Raw genomic sequence first — 23,442 nt, forward strand, 5'->3', positions numbered from 1 at the left:
AGGCCGCTGGATGATGGCCTGCACGGGACTCCAGCTGATGCCCCGTGGACAGTGCATGAGCCAAAGGCCACTCAGAAACTTCTGACATGCACCGGGTCCAGACAGAGCCGGACCTGCTCGAGGATGAGGATGAGAAGGTGGTACAAAAGGATGGAATTTCACCAGGAAGTCTTCACAGGAGAGCAAACACCTGAAAATTACGTATGTAGGAAGTAAAAGCAAGTACTTGGGAAAAATTTGCTTGCCATTTTCTAATGGATTGGACAAGATATATTTTCTACTAGCTAGAGGCAAAGAGCCCAGCAGAGAAATCCGTCTGAGATGTAACAACAGAAGTAACGGCAAAGGCGGACTGAGCAGGTGCAGAGTGGGACCAGGGAGGCTGGCTGAGATGAGGCGGGGGAAGGAAATTGATGCCATGGCAACAGCTTATCCACTTCAGGTCAGATAAAGACCACACACACGTTGAGCCATGGATGATGGAGAGGACTTGACATCCAGAATGGGCAGCCACGGGGCAAAGAATAGAATAATGAGATAGCAGATGTGGGGGACAGAAAAGTGAGCCACGACGCCTGGATAACTTCCTCCCTGAGAAGAAAACTGGATTCGTGGAATGGAAGTAACAAGTTTCACAAAAGACATATTTCGCTTTCTGAAAAGCCCCTGGGCGGGAGGGCACACCATGCTGCCCAGGAGAAGAGTGGGAAGGGCACACACAGGTGGCTTCGGTACCCTTGTAAATGAGCCGCAGAAAATAAAAGTCTTGACTTTGACAACATCTCGCTCAGTGAAATAAGCCATTCCCAAAAGACAGCATATTGACGATCCCGTGGATATGACTGTCCAGAGTCGACAGATGCATAGGGACAGGAAACGGGTCCGTGGACCGAAGGACGGAGGCTGGGGTGGCTGCTGGTGGGTGTGGGCTCTCTTTGGGGGAAAATGAAGATGTTCTGAAGTTAGATTGTTGTGAAGCCTGTGCAACCCCGTGGACAGTCTAAAAATCATTGAAATGTATACTTCGTATGGACAAAGTGTATGTCACGTGGATTGTATCTCAATAAAACGGCTAAAAATTAAAGAATTTAAATCCTACAGGAACACTGGCAGTAGAAGCAAAAACAACTGATTGATGGCTAGCAAGTCAAAGCACACTTGCCACCAGCGCCAGCGCGGACGGAACTGCCCCATCCGGTCACCCCGGGGACCTGGCGCCAGTTTCTGCACAACTGTGCTCAGGCGTCTCTGAGTGACGCGCTGCAGGGACCTCACGTCTCCCTGCCAGCTCTTGTGTCAGGACTCTGCTCTCTCTCTCCTGCTTCCAGGCTTTTCCATGGCTGGTTCCTGCCAGCATTCAAAGCCCCAAGAATCGCTCAGGGGAAAGGAAGGGGGAGCGAAGGGCCACGTTTGGATGGGCAGCACCTTGCCAAGGCAACTGAGCCCGTGGTTCCTTCTCCTGCTGCCCTCTGTGGACTCGGACAGGAAGGCCTGTGGGTGGCGTCAACTCTGCAAACAGAAAGCTAGCCGGAGAGCAGGCAGGGCATTAGGCCCCAACCCGGCATCCTTCACACAGGGCAGGTTACCAAGGGGCCTGTGCGTGCAGCTCCTCTTGGGGTCTTCGGAGCAATGTGGTCATGATTCCCAGCAAAGGTGGCTGAGGCCCTCAGGCAGCAGAATTACAGAGCCCCAGGGACCAGCAGTCCTCCAGCCCCTGTATAAGCACCAGCAGCCTGAGGGCCATGGAGGGGTCAGCGGGTCCCGGGTGGGCCCGAGACTGGCTTCTCACAGGCTCCCAGGTGATGCCCATGCTTGTCTGGGGACCATGCTAGGACCAGTGAGCCCGTGGGTGGGTCAGTCGTTGGAGGGTTCCAGTGGCAGGGATGGATGGATAGAGAAGATGGCAAGCATCCTCGGGCCGGGTCTACACAGGCAAGAAGTCTGAGCACCAGTGAGAAGAGTAGGTGTCCCGGCAGGGAGGTGGGAACAGCAGGCTGGAAAATTCGGGGGGAATCCACGGTCTCTGGGGAGCTCGGGCGGGTTTTGGAGCACGGACATAATGAATGAGAGTTTCCTCTCTGTCCTACTCAAAGAAAATTCAGACAACTAAGTCGACTTAGACGTACTTTTAGCCGGAAACAGACCAGCCCCAGAGTGACTTCCGCACAGATTTCAAAGCGGGGATCCTGGTGCACCAAAGCCTCGAATTCGTGGGACAGCTGGACGTGCTGCAAAGGGAAGGGACATCTGTCTGAGTTTCTCATCACCGCTTGGTTCAGAGCTTAGCCACCTAAAACACCATATCAGACCACACGTGGAGCATGATTCATTGATAAGCTGTGGCCATTTTCCGCAGCACTGATGTCACCCACTCCCAGCTTTCCCCGTGCAGCTTGAGAAACTGGCTGCCCGGAGAAAAGGGCGGAAGTCTTCAGAAAAGCACCCCTTGTCATCTTCTGCTCAGGGGAGTCTTTTCATCCCATCAAAGAATCTTTTGTAATTTTAGGATAAATGCTGTCAAGGGGGATTTAAACTTTCCAGAAGAGAAACAGCGGCCGACCCGCGACACAGGGAGTGACACCGCAGTCACGCCCATTCTGCAGACCAGCAGACCGAAGCTGATTCCGATACCAGAGCTCCAGGTCTGCCGCTGTCTGTTAGGCCGCAGCACCTGCCACCGGAGGTGAGAACCTCATCCGTCCAGGGCTGCCTGCTCTCCCTGAACCCACCCCCTTACTAAACGTCTCGATGTTTACAGAAACCAAAAGCTGCTTCACGCAGTGTGTGATCTGAGAGCCAGCTGGCCCGGGTCTCGGCACACAGGGAGCACGTCCTAAACGCCGGTGTCCAGCGCGTGGTCACTGGCAGGGGCCCCGGGAGCGTCGGAGCAGAGATCGTGCCGCTCCAAGTGTTGGGACAGGCACACCGTTTGAATGAGTGGTCCCCGGGCCCGGGACGAACTAGAGGGCTCCAGAGACTGTGCTGGCAGGGGTGCCCTCGAGCTGGGTCCTGAGGAGCTGCCCACCTGCCGGGGTGTGTCCGGCTCCGGCCACTCAGTCCCCTCCTGGGAAGGCAGGGCCGGTCCCTCTCAGGGAGGCTTGCAGGGCTTTTCAGGAAGCAGCGATGTGATCACACCCAGCTCCCCCTGAGCTTCCAGCTGGAATCAAGCCACCTGTGTTTTGCCTCCTTTCCCCAGAGCAGCTGCATCCTCCTCACTTCTGAGCACAGGCCCTGCAGTGGGCGAGAACTCGTGAACTCACGCACACGTCCCTCCTTGTTCGCTTCCCCACGGAGAGCCTCCAGGAGCGTTATGGCCTCCAGAGCAGCCTTGTAAGACGGATGCTCATGTGTGCGGCACCACAGGGGCCCGGGGCCATGTGCCCTGTCACAGGGGAGGGCACACCCGAAGCTGCACTGTCACCAGAATGAGACACTGCAGGGTGCCCCATCCCCGTGATGTCTGAGGACCTCTGTCCATCAAGGTGGGCCCACAGGTGAGGAAGGACAGCCGGATGGGAGCGCCCGGCTGGAAATCGGCAGGCCTTCTGCAGCCAGTTAAGGGAGGCCTCCTCTGGACTGTGTCCTCGATTGTTTAAAAAAAAAAAAAAAAAGCAGGGTATACACGCTACTCTATATAAAATAAACAAGAAGATCCTACTGTCTAGCACAGGGAACTCTACTCAGTATCTTGTAATAACCTATAATGGAAGAGAATCTGAAAAAAGAATAGATATATATGTATAACTGAATTACTCTGCTGTGCACCTGAAACTAGCACAACATTGTAAACGAACTTTACTTCAATAAAATTTTAAAAAACAGGGCTTCCCTGGTGGCACAGTGGTTGAGAGTCCGTCTGCCGATGCAGGGGACGCGGGTTCGTGCCCCGGTCCGGGAAGATCCCACATGCCGCGGAGCGGCTGGGCCCGTGAGCCATGGCCGCTGAGCCTGCGCGTCCGGAGCCTGTGCTCCGCAACGGGAGAGGTCACAACAGTGAGAGGCCCGGGTACCATCAAAAAAAAAAAAAAAAAAAAAATTAAAAAAACAAAGCAGGGTCGTGGGGCTTAGAGTCGATCCATGGTTCTCACAGTTTAGCGTACATCACAGCCACCTGTTTGCTTGTTATATAGAGGTTACTGAAACCCACTCCGAGAGACCAAGGTCGTGCATGTGCTTCTGGTCGGGGCTGTGTCGGAGGACATGCAGCCCATGCAGCCCAATCTCTCCCATTCTGGCAGTTTTCTGGAGAAAAACCTGCTGCATCCTCATTACCGCCATTGTGGACTGGGCCTCACTGTGGGCCAGCGGTGGCTCCAATGACAGCTAACAGTGTTTGTCATTTCGACAGTCTCCTGGAGTGATAGCCTTCAGTCCCCGTGAAAGTGTCTAAAAGACCCAGAATCGTGCACTGAGCATCTTATAAATGCCCCACTCTCAACAGCCCAAACTTTCCCTTATAGTGGTTTATGACGACATCTTACTTCCTTTCTAAAGTCTAAGACCTCCCTAATGTCACCCGGATAAATAATGAAAACAAACTCACCTTGCGGATATAGGCCTGCAGTCCCTTGACTCCGTACATCCTAAAAACAAACCACATCTTCAAAGAGCGGAACCTCCGGCCCAGCGGCAGCTGCCAGTGCTGAAATAAGACACAACACGGCACATCCGTGAGGGCTATGCTACGGGATGCTTTCCTTTATGGCTCATGGCCTTGTCCTCCAGGGTCTTGAAGGCCCTGGAGGCCAAACCCTCTGGCTGCCATGCCCCATCCTGGATGGCAAAGCTGACAGCAGTGGAGTAAGCGGTCCGGCAGCCGGAGGCTGTCTTTACAAAGCTCTGAGATGCTCGTGCAGGGCACACGGGGGCCAGGCCGGTGCTAGGCTCGGGGGCCATCGTGAGCAGATGGGGGGAGGTGTGGGACTGCCCCACGGGGCGTGCGACCCTAAAATGTTTGTGTCACCCTAAAATGCTGTCACTACCTCGCTGGAGTGGGGTAGACTCCCCGGGGGCAGAGGTGCCCTGTGCACCCAGCCCTTTCCCCTCACCCCCGACCAGACGTGAGTTCGGAGAAGAGGGGGCCCAGGCTTGTTTGCCATTTGATTCCCAGCCCATCTCCCGGCTCACCGCAGCTGCCAGAGCAGCGCACGGCTCCTGCCTGGGGAGCAGCCAGTTAAGAGGCTGTCGTCTGAGCGCTTCTTACGCCCTCTGACCCTTTGCTCTCCCACTGTCCCGGGGATGCCAGCTCCTGGCACACAGCCTGAGCACACAATGGAGGGACCGCCCCACCTTACAGAGGAATCTTCCAGGGATCACGGGTAGCTTCATTTCCTCTTAACCTGAGACCTGCCATCCGTGGGCTCAGCAGAGCTGACCACTGCCAGGCCCGATCTCTAGTTAGGACCCAGTTAGAGGGTGTCCTCTTGTGGGACCCTGATCCTGAGAGGACCGGGAGACTGCAGGGGCTACAGCCCATGACAGTGCCCCGCACTGCATTCACATTTTGCATTACCACGGACCTGGACTCAGGGAGACAAATCTCCACTTACCCTGTAGTCAGTGATAAGCCCTGGAAAAGAGAAAGAAAAAGGAAACAAAAAGGAACCATTAGACACCTTAGTTGATTCCATGTCCAAGTCTTTTCCATCATCTCCTGAACCAGACATAAAACCCAGGGCAGGGCTGACTGCTCTTTGAGCCACTTCCCAAGGTAACAGATTCAAGAGCGGCGGGGATTCCAGAGAGCAAAGCGTAGAAGGATGTGCCAAATTACGCATGGATGGATGCCACAGCTGATCTGACCTGGGAAGCCGGGGACGCTCCAGCCACAGCGAGCCTCCTCTGGACGCCATTGGGGGATCAGGTGTCCAAAACGCATCTTTCTAATCCCCACCTGATTCTGCGCCCAAGAAACTTAGAAACGTAGAAACTTCTGTCTACGAAATTCTTTGTCCAGCGTTCTTTCCTCCATACCATCCTTGGCTTTACAGCTCTTGGCACAAGGGGAGACTAAAATGCAAACCAGTTCGTAACCCCTGTGAAGCCATTTGAATCCCAGATAATGAAACTGACTCGAAGAATACCCACTGGGTATTTGCTCAGCGCCAGAACCCAGACTAAGATCTGAGAATACAGAGATGAACACCCATCAAAGGTTTGAGTCTTTTTTACATTCTAATTGCTCTTTATACCACAAATTCACCTTCCCACGCATGAGTGAATGCGTGATGAGGGCTGTATATGATCTGATGCGAATTTACCACCGGGCACAAGGAGAAAGCTAAGACTTTCACGCTTATGTAAGTGCAGAAAGTGAACTCTCATCGGGAGGCCTGGGAGGACCCCTGCGTGGGAGACTCTGGTCCTGGATCCCAGTGATGAGAGGGAGGCGTCCCAGTGACCCACAGGATGGACTGGGCTGCAACCTGGGGAGCTGTGGGGTGTCCGGCGAGGGGCAGTCCACGTGGGCAGTCCTGAGTGGGTTTTTTAATAGCTAAATAATGAAGAGATTTCTTTTTTTCTTTTTTTTTTTTGCGGTATGCGGGCCTCTCACTGCTGTGTCCTCTCTCGTTGCGGAGCACAGGCTCTGGACAAGCAGGCTCAGCGGCCATGGCTCACGGGCCCAGCCGCTCCGTGGCATGTGGGATCTTCCCGGACCGGGCCACGAACCCGCGTTCCCTGCATCGGCAGGCGGACTCTCAACCACTGCACCACCAGGGAAGCCCAAGATTTCTTTATTGAAAAACAAGGATCTTTTTAAAAAACACTCTAAACATACTCCATTTCAAATTACAGCAGGCTTAGCAGGAAAGTGAGATCCATCCAGATAAAATAGACGCTTATATCCAGTGGCCATAGACGTTTAAAGTTGATTTTGGGTGATTTACTTGGTAAACACAAAATGGGTCATTGCTTTTGTTGATTCATAGATTATTTTAGGGAAAAAGTACAAACAACTAAGATTGTTCATCTTTAACAGCCATAGCCAATATTTCTATCAGAAACTGCCTTTCTATAAAAGTGGAATAAAATTACACTTTTTAAAAATTCCTGGAGCAATGAACTTTACTGAGATTGCTTAAACTCATTCTAAGAATTCCTTCTTTGTTTTTTTTTTTTGGCCATGCCACATGGCTTGCGGGATCCTAGCTCCCCGGTCGTCGGGGATTGAATTGAATCCAGGCCCTGGTAGTGAAAGCGCTGGGTCCTAACCCCTGGACTGCCCGGGAAGCCCCGAGAATTTCTTCATTGTTTAAGAGCCGCATTTTGCTAACTGTCATGATGACTGTGGTTTTCATTATTCAAACATGAAATGCGTTTTTAAATAGAAGAGCTTTGGCAGCTGGTTCCTAATTTCTCATGGCTTTATGCCAACGCCATTTTTAAAAACTAGACTTTATTTTTTAGAGCAGTTTTAGGTTCTGAGCACAACTGAGCAGGGGCTGGGTGTTTGTATCCGATGCGCCCCATGGGACGGTGGGCAAGTTTAAGAGGGCAAAACCCAGGTCTGATCTTTCCGTGGAGACCGCGCGGGCTGGGGTCCGCATAGGAGGGAAGGGGCTGTGCCTCGACTTGTGTCACTACTGTTCAGCGCTCCTGCCACAGTCATCAAAACTGCCTCATCTTCCATCCAGCCCAGTTCCTGCTCAGTACGTGGAGGGTGGGGTCACGTGATCTCCGGTGTCCCTCCCATCACTAACATCCACTGTTGTCTAAGGAAACTCAACGAGACAGTGGCAGAAGTACCCAAAGACTTGGCCTGTCCTTCCCTCCCCGGGGTCCCCGGACCCCATGGTGGCCGGCATGGCACCTGCTGGAGAATGAGAGAACCCTCTCCCACCCGGAGGCTGAGTCCTATAGGGACAGACAAGCATGCAAATCACCGTCCCCAGCGCGTGGATGACAGCGAGTGGGCACAGAGGGACGGGGGAGAGAGTCTGTGCAGGTCGCCTCATGCATTTTATCTGATCAGGATCTCAAGTAGTCCGTAAGATTTGGTTTTTTTTTTACTAGGAGACTTAATTTTTAGAGATCCGCATTTGTGTGTGGTTCCTGTCTCAGCCTTGCCCAATTTTCTCTTCCCTCCCCAGGCCCCTGGCCCAGCTGTTTCTTCCCCGGGTGCTACTGGTCTAAGCGATGCAAACTCTCTTTAGGGCAGTCATCATTTCAAAGGCTCAGTGCAGGAGGTGCCCATGCCCGTGCTGAGGGCCCTGTGGCCCCTCCGGCCCTGTGGGTGCCTCCCCCAACCCTGCCCCAAACAGTGAGGAGAAGAGGCGGGACCGCGTCACCATCAGCATCCCGCCTCAGGAAGCAGCTCGTCCTGGCTCTGCACCCGGCCCCCTAGGACCAGTCTGTACACATGACTCTTCACCTTGGCTCCTGGGTACCATGGATGCAGCTCTGATGGAATGACTGGAGAGAGCAAGGCCAGTGGCTCACCTGAGTCCTGGTGGCTGTGCTTGAGGTACACGGGGTCCAATTTAAAGGCTCCGGTCAGGTCAGTTCTCTTTTTCACCCTGTTTTAGTGAACAAACCAAGGGGCTTAACGAGAAGGCATCTCAGGTGGGCCTTCATGCCACCTGTTCCTTCTCCCGCCGGGTTCAGGCTCCCCTGCTCCCCAGTCCCCTCCCTGACACCCCACCCGGCACCCATGGCCCCCATCTGCACCCCCCCGTCCCCTGGCTCGGCTGTAGCACAGCATTAACCTCCAGAGCTCTGGGCCCCTGAGGTTGGGGGTACAGGGTATAATAAAAATAAGTCTTCGGTCTTTATTCCTGGTCCGACTAGAACTGCGCTGAGACCTGACACTGAGTCCGCATTTTCATTTAGTTAGGACTTCTGGAATGGCTTCCAAAAAACTGTAACCTTTTCTTCATACAAATCTACACAGGTTTTGATATATTTATTCATAGTAACCTTACATCTTTTCTTGCTATTATAAAAGAATATTTCTTTTGAAAATTTTACACGTGTTACTTATCATATATGCAAATAAATGCAACCTTTAAAGTGCTGTGTATCTAGAAATCTTGCTGTGTTCTCTTATTAATACTTTCTCGGAAGATTCTGTTCTCATTGAAGACACTAACACCATCTGAGAATCATGAGTTTTGTGGCTTCCACTGTAATCCTTACTTTTACTTCTCTGTCATGTCTTACTGCACAGATTAGGGAAGCACAAAGCTGAATAGGGTGTGTATTAAGAGAATTGTAAAGTTTTCTCCCGATGTTAAAGGCAGTTTTTCTAATATTTCACCACTAAGAATAGGTTTGCTATATTTTTTTGGACGATATTTTTTTATCAGATTTGGGAAGTTCTCTTCTGTTCCTCTTTTACTAGAGCTTTTGTTTTGCTTGGGTTAGAACTTTATCTAAGGCTTTTTCCGTATCTAATGAGATGATAACTTTTTTTTCTCCTTTACTATTAAACATGGTCATAACATTTTAAAATCTTTTAATATTTTTCAACCACCCTGGGATGTCTAGAATGAACACATTTTAGTCACGATATACCGTCTTTATTTTCCCCTTAAACATTATTGAATTTTATTTGCTAAAATTTACTTGGAATTTCCACATGTAATTTTGTGAGCTTGTCCTGTAGCTTTCCTTTCTCAGCTTCTCATCTGGTTTGGGGATCAAAGTGACAGTGACCTCATGATATATGTCCCCCTTGCTGGTCTCTGAACTACACTTATAATTAGACCTATAGATGCCTTGACAGTTGGTAGAACCTGCTGTTAGAAGAATTTGGATGTTTCTGTTGTGTGAAATGTAACTATTGGCACATAGTCTTTACAGCTATGAGACGTTTCAGGTTTTCTATTTATTCGAGTCAGTTCTGATGACATATTTTTTGTAGTTATTGAATATGTACATTTGTAGACAATTCTGGAATGATGTAATTCATAGTACACTCTGACTCGTTTTTCAAATGCCTGCTGTGTCTGTGGTTTTGTCTTTCGTATATTTCCAGTACAGTAAACTGTGCCTTCTCCTCTATTTCTGGTCCTTCTTTCTGGAGATCATCTATTTTATTAGGCAGTTCAAGGACCAGCATGTGGCTCTCTTGATCTCTGCTCCTGTTTCCTTATTTCCTAATTCATGTCTGTCTCTTCATCGTCATTATTTCCCTCCTTCTAGTTTTGAGGGTTTATCCTGTCGCTGTTTTCTGGCTTCCTTTGGGCCCTTAGCTAATTATTTTCTGGCTTTCATGTTTTCTGTTTAAGTCTGTTCTCCAAGTCCTGCTTTATCGCATGCCCATGAATTCTGTCACATCTTCATATTCATTCAGGTCCTACGATTTCCAGTTTCCCTTTGTTCATTGATCCATGGCTCCAGTGGGTCTGTGGTGGTTTGCTCTTCAAAATTTAGGTACCAGCTTTGCTTTTCCTTGTGAATTTTAACGGTACTACAGAGAAGAAAACTTTATTTAAACAAGCAAATGGACGTGTGCATGCACATACGCAGACACACACGCTTGCACAGAAACACCCTCTCTAGGCATCAACGTCATCTCACCCCTGACGGGCCTCACGGTGAGGAAATCCTCTCCCTGTCACCGGACACACCCCTGAGGGATGGTCCTGACGGAGGAGGGGGCAGGGGACGCCTGTTCTGTGCAGAAAGCATGGCTTCTTCAGTTGTCGTTTTAAGAATCTACAACACTGTGTGTGAAGGGCTCCCTGAATGAGGGCCCCTGTTACCTCTTGGTGCCAGAAACAGTATAAAGAATTCAAGATGCCAAAAGCACTAGGACCAAAGTGCAAAGAAACAAAGGAGATTCAGAGAAAACTGTGCTGTCACGCACAGGTTCTAGAATCACGTCTTACCATAACCAGAGTGACTTAAAATCTTCCCAAGTAACTGAATTTTTCAAAAAAATCCAATATAACAGGGGTGTACAAAACTAAAAAATTTAATTTTATTTGGAAAAAAATTAACCCTCTTTTTTAAAGGCAGAGTAAAACATGCCCTTGGTGGAATTTGAGGTTTTCTTTGGAGAAAATCTGATATTAAGGGACATTGCGGTCAGAGCAGAATGGTTCATATTTACATATAAAAGATTCAAAATACCCAAATGAACAATAAAGAACTTATGAAGACAATAATGAAATCATTATAAAACGTATTTACTGGGCTTGTAATGAGGTCAAGTTTTTAAAACTTCTATTATCTTGTCCATTTTAATATGTAGAGAATATAACCAACAAATTGAGTTTAAATTATGGACTGACCATTGATAAAATTTCATTAAACAAAAGACAGACCCTTATGATTTTGAGGAATACAAAAAAGCCAGTGAGAGCAAAAAAAAAAAACAAACAAAATCCATTTACACGTTGTTTGTTGTATTAGCAAAACCTTTAAACACATTTATAAATATTCACAACCCAGGGCTTCCCTGCTGGCGGCGCAGTGGTTGAGAGTCCACCTGCCGACGCAGGGGACGCGGGTTCGTGCCCCGGTCCGGGAAGATCCCACGTGCCCCGGAGCGGTTGGGCCCGTGAGCCATGGCCGCTGAGCCTGCGTGTCTGGAGCCTGTGTTCCGCAGCGGGAGAGGCCACAACAGTGACAGGCCCGTGTACCGCAAAAAAAAAAAAAAAAAAAAAAATCACAGCTTAGGACTGTTTGTGTTCTACTGTGTTAGGACACCTCATTTTTTGCCGCAATAACCTCTTAGAATAGCAAAATATATGTATGTGATCCCCTGGATTTTCACAGCAGGGCAGAAAAGCCTCTGCGTAGACTCTTAGCCATCCTTCTCTCCCTGCTCTCTGTCACCAGGCCGCAAGGCTCGCTCACCTCCTCTGCAAACACGCAGGGGCCCCCAGCCTGGGCCCAGCTTGTTCAGTGGACCCGCAGCTCGGGTAGGCAAAGGGGTAGCTGCCTTGACCCAGCAGAGGAATGCTGTGGTCCGTTCACTCTCCTTTGGACTGTAGGCTGTGTGTGCCAGGGCTAAAATCCAGGATTATTTTCAGTATTCAGAGAGAAAGTGGAATCAGAGTCAGACTGAATAAAAGGGGACCTAGAATCAGGGCCCAGTTTTGCCTCACTCGCACTAAACACAGCTCTCGTTCTCCAGTTTCTCCGTATCCATCCGGGACAATTCCAGCGTGTTCTCTCTGCATCCTTCTGTTCACCTGTGTGTTTGTGAAATGGGTATTGCCTTGTGTGCTTGTCTTCATTTGCATCCCGGGAGATACATAATTCTGTATCTGACTCTTTTTACTCAGTTACAGTTTTTGAACCTTCACCCCTATGGCATCAGACACATGGCTCTAGCATGGATGGCTGTGTGCCATTAGCAAACCCATGCACATCTCAGAACTCCAGTTGCCTCACCTGGATGAGGGACGATAATTCCTATACTAGTAAGACTGCAATAGGATTAGGTGAGGTGGTGTATGAGAAAGTAAAAGGCCACCTACTAGCAGGTAATAGCTTGAGCGTAACATTTGTACTCGAAGCATCATTACTGCTGCAAACCGAAGAATCAGGCACCCCTGGATGAGGGTTTAGGTGCATTTGCTTTGCCCATTCCAGCAAGGGCAGGGGGAATTCTCTTCACACAGCCCAAGAACTTAGGTTTACATCTCACTTCTTCATAGAATCTGGTGTTGTGATTTAACTTGGTACATCATTGCTTCAAACCAGAAGTATCTGGAGAGCAACTATAATCTTTCACGTGTGCATGCTCGAGGAGGCTAGTGCTCACAGGTGCACAGGGCCAGGCTGGCAACGGGGCTGTGCCAGGTGGGAAGGATGCCCCAGGACCCCAGATGGGCAGAAATGATGCTTTAAAGGCGCTCAGTAATGGATGAGACATTGGAAAATTGCACATTTATGTAAAAACACCAGCTTTTAAATATGGGCAGCTTATTTAAAAGGAATTTAAACCTACATGGACCACAGGAAACCATCTTCAGTAGCTGTCACCTCTTCTGAGTTTGCTGTCATGCACACGTGCGCCTCAGGGCCTTTGCACTGGCTGCTGCCCCACACCCCCCACACCCGCATTGTCTGAACCCTCCTCACGTGCCCTCTGTCAGACGCCACTTCACCAGACAGGCTTCTGGGCAATGAACAAAGGGGCCGATCACGGGGTCTCGCCCGCACACCCTCCTCTACCCCCAGCTCCCCACGCTTCTCCCCTGAACTGCTCCCCTCTGTCTTCCCAAGCCCTTCCCTCCTCACCCCATGGATCTCGGTTTGCACTGGACTAGACTTGATTTCATTTAGGTTCTCAGTTTCCTTTGGTTGTATTTTATTTACTGAAAACTCTATCCCATGGCTGAGACTCCTCGAGTCCAGGAATGATAGCGCTCTGGTTTCAGTCCACAGCGCTCAAAACAAAATGCTTTCCAACTAAATCCTGACCTTCCCTTCTCCTTGTAGGTCTTGGTTTGGACGGGGCTGCCCCCAGTTGCAGATGCTGCTTCACTAGCGTCACCCAGGGCAACCCCTGGGGTGGGGGTCTGGGCGGGTGTGTGAAGGACCTTGTGCTGAGCACCCCACAAGCTGGGAAGTGCTCAACATGCCCCTGTGGGCAAGGAGAGAGAACTTCTTTGCAGGGAAGGGGTGCTTGGCGCAGTGGGGTCAAAGGAAAACCTGCGTTTGATAAGAATCAAAAAATCAGAAAGTAGTAGATGGCATAATTAAGATTCTAGGGTTTAAAGTAAGCTGACCTGGGTTAATTCCCTAAATTTTAGCCTTCTGGCTTTAACTAGTAATTTCTTATGAGCACTGTTCTGGGCTGAAGTGTGTCACCATCCCCCAAATTTATACATTGAAGTTCTAACCCCTGGTACCTTAGAAAGTGACTGCATTTGGAGACAGGTCTTCAAAGAGGTAATTAAATTAAAATGTGGTCATATGTCTGGGCTCTGATCCCATATGACTGGTGTCTTTCTAAGAAGAGGAAATTTGGACACAGACATGCACAGAGGGACAACCATATGAAAACCCAGGGAGAAGAAGGCTGTCTACACGCTGAGGAGAGAGGCCTCAGGAGGAACCAGCCCTGCAGACACCTTGGTCTCGGGCTCCTAGCCTCCAGAATTAGATTTCAGTTTTTTAAGCCGCCCAGTATGTGGTACTCTGTTACAGCAGCCCTAGCAAGGTAACATAAGCACAGCGCCCGAAATAGTAGACATGGGTAATTTTTATGTTAAAACACGAATCCTTCAAGATCAAATTCCATCAATCAATATTCATATCATCATTACCATATCTCCCAGATGTGTGAAATCACCTCAAAACCCTTGACAACCGCTCTGGCCAGGATCTCAATAGCTCAGGAGAGAGAAGGCACATCCTCTATTATAACTAAAATTTTTACTCTATTTATTTAGCCTTTCAAACCCACAGGCAGGTGGGAGGCTCCCACCCCTCAATTCCCCACTCCGAGGGGATAACTAATCACCCTTCTCTTTGGCAAAATTTCAAATACTGGAGGCTGCTCTTGTGTCTCGTGGCTCATGTGTAAGTTTCTCCTACAGGCTCATAACGCTCAGGTCCGTTTTCCATCTCCAAACGACGTGGCCTCATCCCTACATTTCCCGTCTCCTCCCATCCATCACCTCCCCTCTGCCAAATCTCCCTCTACGGGCTGGTCCTGAACAGAAGATGCCAGAAGGGACCCGTCTGCGACAGATTAACACACACAGCCCCCAGCTCTGGCCGCATCTTCCAGCAGCCTCGGCCGTCACACCAGGCTCTGGGAAAGGCCACGGATAAAGCACGTTTTCTCTCATCCTTAACTTGCTCCCTGGCTTTCTGGATGCAAAGGCAGATGCTACATTTATTGTATTCAGCCTTATCACATCTCAGCTTTTGGCTCATACATCAGTGGGCCCTGACAGCTGCAGTCTCCCCGTCTGGAAGAGGGGGCAGCCTCTTTGCAAGGCTGCCTCGGAGGGGGGAGTGACTTCGGTTAAATTGCGTGTGATGATGGCAGTCTACACTGACGGGGGCTCCTTGCACATCCATTTGTGCTATTACTTTACCCAGGAAATGAATGGAACATCACGGCTTACCACAAGCCCCTCTGGGGTCACCTCGCTCCATCCCCCATCAGCTGTCAGCTGGTCTGTCCAGGCTGGCTCTGTGGCTTTTCTCTGCCAAATGCCTTAGCTAAGGACCCTTAGCTGCCAGTTAACTTGCTCTGAGGCCAGCACCCCCCCTCACAGAACAGAGGCCTCGGGGACCCCTGCCGGCCCCATGCCAGCTGGGTGCTCTGGACCCACAATCCACCCGTCAGCTCCCTCGGACAGTGTTTGCACCCAACCCAACACCCCAGCAAAACAGAATTACATCTCAACCCGAATTAAAGTTTGAAAAAAGGGAGTTTTGACACGCTGCATAAACTAGCCTTAAAGTGTTCCGATTCAGGTAAAATAGACAAACACAACCACAAGAATACTAACATTCATAAAAGCTGTAGCTTTTATCGGTTCTTATTAACACTTCAGAAAAACTGTAGCCCAAATACAAATGGGTTTTAAAATCATGTATCAGAGTTTGGGTCAAAGACTGACAAAAAAGAGAATTTGATTTAAACAGAAGTGAAGCACTGAACATGTAGTTTATCTTTAGACAGATTTCAAGGGAAACTGATTATTTGGTGAACTGACTTTAGCCGGATTACGTGAGAGCTGGTTTCCTCACCTTTCTAAGGTGGAAAACCGTTCACTTAATTACACAGTGAACAATTTTGCACAAAATTCATGCAAGGCCTCCTGATCTCAAGATTCATTAACCACCTTCTTACTCTAAAAAACTCAGAAGAACTAGTTTCTAGTAAAATCCCTTTCCACTCCCAGTCATCATGATTTCTTTAAATATTATCAATGTAGTGAAATACCAGCCACTTTCATTTTGGAAGTTTGGAATTCTTTTTTCTTGCTCTAGAGATAACCAATGTGATGCCGGTACTGCCGGTAAGAATTTTCAGGGAACTGATTAGAAAACAGAATTGCTTTTATTTTTCCTTAGCAAATGCTTTTAGGCATATAGACTTAGAATTATTAAACATTTACGAATAAAAACATAGAAGCAAATGATTTAGAAATATGTGCTAAGGTTACTAAGCACTGTTTTTTATTAATGCTAGATAGATTAGACCAGAGATTTTCTCTATTCTCTTTTCTTGTGCCAATATGTTCTAGATAACAGCATACAACAGGGTAAGATTTAGCAAGCATTCCACCCATGGCTCAGAAATGCAGGCAAGCAGTAAGTGATGTACGTGCTTCGCCAGCAATCGCACCTCACCTGCCAGGCTTCTTTCATATAAACTATTCTAAGGAGCAGTGTAATTGCAGGGTAATTGACATCTAATGAACAGGGCAACTTACCACATGGCAGAACAGTCAAAATTCACCAAAAGCCATTTGTGGGGATTAAAGTTAAATGAATCTGCATACTGCCAAGGAATAATAACAACAAAAAGAAAACAGTTGTTAATGTTTAGCTATAAAACAAGACCTCGTATATAGTAATTAACAGTTTGCAGTCTCAAATGAAAACCAACATGACCAGACAGAGGAGAAGGGAAGCAGCTGAACCGTGGGGTTTGGGGCTCGAGGGCACTCGGGAAGTTCTGGGCAGCCACCGCTCCTACCTGAGCCTCTTTTCTTTCATTTCCAAATCCTGTCTCCTGAAACGTGAAGCTAATGTAGATCTGATTCTGGGCTGAAGCGCAAGGGGAGGAAGAGAGCTTTGGAGCCAGAGAATCGGGGTTGGCTTCCGGGCACAACCGCCTGTCCGTGTGGCCTGGATGGGAGTTCTGCTTCGTGGGGAAGGCGTGCAATCAGAGCCACAAACTCTTCAGTGCAGCTCCCGAGGGTGACACAGAAACCGTCCAGTGCAAACACTGAGACTGTCGCCGCTCCGTGGTTGTAAAGCCAGCCAGGTCGCTGGCCCAGGGAACCACGTGATGAGAAAATGGCTACTGACCTCCTGCAGCTCTGGTTAAGCAGGGAGACGTGGCAAGAGAACAGTTCCTGGGCCATATGAAAACGACCGCCAGGTAGCCCTCAAGCTGGCTCCCCGCTCAGAGGCGGAGGGAAGGGACTGGCTGAGCCGGGCTGGGATGTACCTCAGGGGAGGGTGTGCCCTGCAGAGAGACACCCACAGAACCAGAGCGACGCTGAGGTCCGCTGGACGTGAAGGGTACCAGGTTGCCGACTGAAAAAAATGCACAACCTAAAAGTTGAGTTATGCTTTTTTTGGCGGACTTTCCGAGAACTTCAAGCCCAGAAGACAGCATCTCAGGTAGCTCTGAGGGACTGCTCTGAAGAGGCGAGGGGGGAGCCAGGATCTAGAGGGGTTTTTGCAACAAAGACCAGGTAGTGGGAACATCAAAAGATTACTGTTAATTAAAGAAAACCAGACATCTCAAGTTAAGGAATTTAGCTCTTTTCTATGCATCTATGGGAAGATGCAAGAGTCTGGACTCACTGAAATCATCCCTTTGACGGGCACCTCGGCTACCTGGGACCAGTGTCCTGTGCTTTCCCATCCTGAGTTCCCTCAGGGCTCACTTTCAGGGCGGCTGTCATGTGATGGCTTGATGGCTACAACATCCTTTGTCTACTGATGTGGCAGCAGCCTTTTCTACAGGAATTTATAAGTGAGGGATTGGAATGAGATAGTATCTAGAGCCTTCTTATTATGTAAGTGTTAATCCTAATTTGGTGTAGGGCTATCACATTTGGATCAAGGGATGCATTTCGAGGACCCTGGATAATTGAAAATATGCAGAATTTCAAAGCATAATCGGAGCCCGACCCTGACGAAGGTCATGGGAAGTTTCCATCATCATGAGGAGACGCACCCTGGCAGCAACGCAGACACAGTTCATATCTGGGGGGGCTCGCCTGCTTTGAAACTGAGTCCCAATTCATTTTTAGTTGGGGAGATTCACAGTTCTACTTTCCCACATAAAATGAGATGTAACTCACGGCTTATGTTGCATGCTTTCACATTTGCAGTCTGAAGTCGCATAACATTTATCCACATTTCAAACTACTGGACAATTCGGAATAACCAACATTTTAATTCACAGGTGCCATGTCAGGCAACTGGACCGATCTGGCCTGGGAAATACTTTATGCATGAGTTTCCTCAGCTTTATGAACTAGCAAAGTTCTCAGAATGTAGGTATCATGATCAGCAATGGGAAAGTGAAAATGTCATAGCTAATCTACAGTAATCAGGCCCAGCCCATTTTTTTCATTCAGTGGGTTTGGTTCTGTTACCCACATTGATGTAACAGATCAACAACGGTTCCCGTTTATCTAAATGTTTTCTCCTTTATTTCTAAAGACACCATCCACATTCACTGTACTCATAACAGTAACAGGGTCCCTTCCTGGATGCCAGTGGTAACAACTGCCAACAGCTGGCTCTAGGTTCAAGTTCAAGTCATCCCATTTTCAAGTAGAAAAATGAGAGATTTCAACCACCGAGACCGGCCAAGGAGGGCAGTCTGCGTTTCCACTGAGCCATCACAAGTGGCGAGCTTTTAAGATTATCAGAGCGCCGGCTCTTGTCATATCCTCTGGCTGATGAACAGGACCTGGGTCCACCTGGAGGCCACATGGCTGCATCTATAATTGAAGCAGAATGATGGCAGCGGCCATGGCAAGGCCCCAGCTGGGAGGAACCTCGTAGTGGGGGAAGCTTCGAAGTCTCCCCAAGGCTGTGGGATGCCTCTTCTCCATCCCAACGAGGGAAGGGAGAGGGGGTAGCCAGGAGGGGCCGACAGGGAGATGCGTGGTCACCAACGGCCACCTCACCTGTCTGCCCGCTCTGGGGGAGCAGATTCATTTCCCTCGAGGTTCCAATAAAAGCAATATTGAGAAAGAGACAGGAAATGACAAGTTTCATTTGTTGATAACGGGAAACAGAAGGTGAAAGAAGGGGCTTTGTTTGCTAGGCATTTTATTAGTTCCCTCCTGGGGGCTGATCTGTGTAAACATCTTTCATTACCCACTGCGACAGTTTCTTCCCGCCGATGGAGAGGAAGGTTCTTATCTGCAGGGAAGGGCCGGGCCAGACAGGATATTGCACCCCTTATCTGTGAGCTGACCAGCAGGCCCTCCCAGCCCAGGGACCAGTGGCCACAGGAGGACAGACGGCAATGACTCATTGCTGGGTATGAAATCCTGTCTGCTGCTGATAGGATCTCACTGCAGCCCCACCACGGGGGTGGTCTGACAATTGGACACCCCCATGAAAGTGAAACCTCGAGCTGTGGGTTCACGGGGAAGAGAAGAGTGTAAGGGGGACAGATCGTGAGGTTCTACACCTGATACTCAGAGTTAGAAAAGACCAGGCCTTGGGAGGGGCACACACATCGCAGATGAATACTTTGCCCTTGGTCCCTGGAGACCATAGGGACAGACATTCCCAGTGATGTGTATCGTCACACACAAGACCACAGGACCACAACAAAAGGTATTTACACGGTACAGAGGTTTATTCTTCACTTCCTAGCACCAAACAGCCACCTAACTAGCTACCAGCCATGAACTATAGAGGCCAGTGTGAGCTTCCCGTTACCAGAAGTTCTCACGTACTACACCCCTTCCCAATATTTCCAGAGGTCTCTGGAAGCTCTATTTACCCACCGAGGGTTCATCTAAGCCCTCGCACACATTCAGTGATCAATAAGTAATTATTGAATGAACGAGTGAATAAATGGATGGATGTGAGGGAGCTATAAACCAGAATGCGCCTTCATTCATTAGTGATAAAGGCATTATTCATCCCAAAGAGGGGAATTTTGTATTCTATGCCTCTGACACCCACTTTGCTGGTGTTATGGTGTTATGAGAATCCAAATTAGTCACTAGAAAATCGATCGGCGGCAGGCAAGAGAGCAGAGGGAGGTTTGGAGTGATGGTCTCTCCAGGCCGTGGTGAAAAATGATAATGGTGTGGAATGCGTGCATAGCTTGCTGTATTCAGACGCTGCTTCTCAGCCCTTGAAATATGGTTAACTTCTCTGATCCTTAAAACAACCCCTCAAAGGAGGCATGATTACGAAAGCCATCTTGTGCGGTGGGGAGAGGATACCAGGCTGCCCGAGGGGGCATGGCTGGTCCTAGGGCAAAGCCAGGATGCAAACAGGCTGCCCAAGGCCCAAGACCTTGCACCTCGTGAGGTCAAGGTCTCGAGAAAGCCCTGCCTCTGAGCATGAAGCCATTCCTGGCCTCCTCTGATTTATTATCCTCTTCCCCCGCTCACTGACAAAGTCTGCCACCCTGGACCCTTCATGGCATGTACATCTGAGTCCCTGGCAAGGAGGAACTTCCTGCCCCGTGAGCTGCCGACAGTGAAACCCGGCTCCAGCCTGAAACAACTCATCACTTAGTGTTAACTCTGCACCCTGCAGAAGCAGAGCATCTGTCAATCGTTTTGGTGGCTGTTTCTCTAAAGCAGCAGATGCTTTAGCTGGCATTACAGGCCATGTTTTCCAAATTCTGAAAGTGCTCAGGACATTTCAGCGCACTGGTGGCTGTTTTTTCCATCTCAGTGAAAGTGAACAGCATGCTCAGTTGCGTGATCAGAACATGACTATTGATCCAGAGCACATGGAATTGCAGGTTGTTTTTAAAAAAATTATCCCTTGATCTGAAACTCATTCAGATTTTATTTTCTTCCTAAACAGTTCCCCACCGTTTGTAAGCTCAACTCTATCCTATCATGATAGCTCTGCACAGGATTTGCAGACGGAGAAATAGTGTAAACATCAGGTGTATTTTGAGAAGACAAGGCTGTATGATCGGGAAGGTTCTCACCCCTTGTCACAGGGAAGTGTAACCTCCGCTCATCACAGAAACTGGTTTGGAAGTCATTTGCTGAAATGAACCACAGTAGTAAAAATTATAAATGTCACATCCTTGTAAGGAGAAGTCACTGGTCACAGGATACCTTTCAAAAACACTCTTGTGGAAGAGCATACTCACCTCCACTCCATTCAGAAGATGCCGGAACTCGGGGCAGATGAAGGCGCTGCCCGCGTAGGCAGCGTCCACATGCAGCCACACGTCCTCCTCGCGACCTGAAGCCCAGAAGCGACCTGTGAGCGCTCGGAGGGCCGCCCTCATCCCGGGGTCAGAGCACCTGTCCCAGCCCAGCATCTTCTCAAATACAGTCTGGCAAGAGCATTTGTTGGCCTGATGTCTGCATCCCTGACAAGCAGTGATGCTGAGGCAGAGGCCGTGTGCTACTGGCCCCGACGGTGCCTGGCACGGGGACCAGAGCTCAGAGAACGTGTGGAGGTGAGGGGAACCCCTGACCCTCGGTGTTGACCCTCACGCCCAGCAGAGCCCCAAGGAACCAGCCTACCCCACACCAGCAGCCCGTCCACCCACATCTACTCCAGGTAGGTGCCGTGCTCTGCCCTCCCCACCTCACCCTCGGGGAACTTTCTCCTCGATTCTCTTGGGTCTGAAGTCCTTCCCACAAGTATCTCTTAAGGCTGGGACCACGCAGTCCACACTGGTCTCTCCACCCCCCAGGAAGTTCAGTCACCAGCTTTACGCTTCCTGAGATCATTCTCAGCTCCCTTCATGAATGAGATTTTTGAGTTCCAGCTGCACTGGAAAAGTCTCGCGGGAAGGGCACCTGCCTGACTTTGAGCTGGGATAGAGTCCTGTCTAAATGTGGTCCCTCGGGACTTCCCTGGCTGTCCAGTGGTTAGGGCTCCGAGCTTCCACCGGAGGGGACACAGGTTCGATCCCTGGTCGGGGATCTAAGATCCCACATGCTACATGGTGCGGCCGAAAAAAAAGTAAAATAAATGTGCTCCCTCAATTCGAGCGTATCTGGGCTCCACTCCCATCTCCAGCCACCCAGCCACCGTGTGGTCTTACTGCCCTCCTGCAAGCTCGTTCCCCTCTTAGCAAATGGAGATGAAACAGCACCCAGACTTTGAGGGACAAACTAGGTAACACTCATATGTGCCCATCATGACACTAGGACAGACTCGCTCCTAGAGGAGCGACGGGATTCCCGTAATTATTTCCTGCCTCCGTGCTGTAGACTGCCCACAGCCGTGAAATATGCAATCAGGAGAGGTTGCAGGTCTGCAGCAAGGGGTGGGCGTCCTTCCCTTCCACGGGTGGAGCTGCCCCAGGAGCGCCAGATCAGGGCACCCTGGCAGGGGTCTGTCGGCACCTGCATTTGTGCTGGTGGATGGATTCACTTTTGCGTGCGTGAGGCTGATTGATCACACACGACGCTATGAGGAGTGAGGAGTGGTTCTGAGCTCTGCTGATAAAAGACAGAAGAGGCAATTCAAAGCCTCGATTCAGTTTGATCTTCAGGATGGGAGGGATGAAGCCTTTGGTTGGATCAGGATCAAATGTGTCCGGGGGGTGGTGATATCACCACAGAGGATCACGCTGAGTGACCCTAAAGCACGTCTTACGGGTTCATTGCTGCACTCAGACCAGCCTCCCCAGGCGCCCGTGGAGCCCCCCATGGATGTGGCCATGAGCCAGGAAGGGAGAAAGGGGATCAGGAAAGGACAGGACGGCTGTCACTGCTGCAGCAATGCTGTCATCTGCTGCTGCTACAGCTCAGACCCGCTGAGGGGAGGGAGACGCTTCAGACGCACGTGCAGGATAGACACAAAATCTCAAGGCAGGTCTGTGCTCTCCTCGGGGCTGTGGGAGCTGCTAAGGCAAGCTGCATTTTCTGATGGAGGTGCTTGGGTGGAGTTTGACTGTGTCCGGCTCAGGACTGAGCAGAGAAGGGTCAGGCAGACAAGGCAGGAGGGACACAGCCGTGAGGCCTGGAGGAGGGGACGGAGTCTGGGAGCTGCAAACGGGCTCTCCTTCCCCCTCGGCCCTCACCCTGAGAGAGGGATGCTTGTAACACAGTAAAACCCACACCCCCTTACTTTAGCCGGACCTACCCCGGGACAGATGGAGGAGAGAAGATCTGACCCTGAACCCCCAGGACGGGGCTGTAACGATGCCAGCCCCCAAGGCTCTGTCACTCCAGAGGGTACGGGAGATCCAGGAGGGGCAGTGGGTGGGGAATGATGGGGGGCCGCTCAGGGTTTCGAAAGCGGGGCACCAGAAAGAAGGTGGCAGAGAGAACTAGCCTTACCCCAGAAAGCTCTGGCCTTTGCCCTCGGCTCTAGGGAGGGAACCTCTAGCCCCTGGAAGGCCCGGCCTGAGAGGAGTTGCGGCCCCCAGATGGCCATTCCATGTCAGTCCTGAGTCCTGAAGGACTGGGAACGAAAGGTACGAGCTGGATGTCCGGGAGGGGCTGGGGAAGGAGGGCAGCTTCCCGGCCAGTGTGTGACACAGCCCAGTACACACCCTGACACCGAAGGCTCGGCAAGCTTCCCTGGCAGGGAGGGCCCGCTCTCTGGGCCTACTGTCACGCATCAGGGCTGGTGGGGGGGACCCAGGGTGAC

General features: G+C 50.1%; 1 protein-coding gene across 1 annotated transcript in view; it reads right to left on the bottom strand.

Annotated features, from left to right (window-relative positions):
- The window catches only part of DDC (dopa decarboxylase), a 76,203-nt gene that overhangs the window by 4,335 nt on the left and 48,426 nt on the right, over positions 1 to 23,442 (bottom strand). Inside the window, exons 8-13 of the mRNA XM_082846173.1 lie at positions 20,978 to 21,072; positions 16,359 to 16,426; positions 8,440 to 8,516; positions 5,550 to 5,569; positions 4,544 to 4,642; positions 2,127 to 2,228 (exon numbers count right to left, since the gene is read on the bottom strand). Coding sequence (XP_082702299.1) covers positions 2,127 to 2,228; positions 4,544 to 4,642; positions 5,550 to 5,569; positions 8,440 to 8,516; positions 16,359 to 16,426; positions 20,978 to 21,072 — 461 coding nt within the window. The remainder of the gene's footprint in view (positions 1 to 2,126; positions 2,229 to 4,543; positions 4,643 to 5,549; positions 5,570 to 8,439; positions 8,517 to 16,358; positions 16,427 to 20,977; positions 21,073 to 23,442) is intronic.

The sequence above is a fragment of the Leucopleurus acutus genome (assembly GCF_964270905.1).
Source record: "Leucopleurus acutus genome assembly, chromosome: 9".
NCBI lineage: Eukaryota > Metazoa > Chordata > Mammalia > Artiodactyla > Delphinidae > Leucopleurus > Leucopleurus acutus.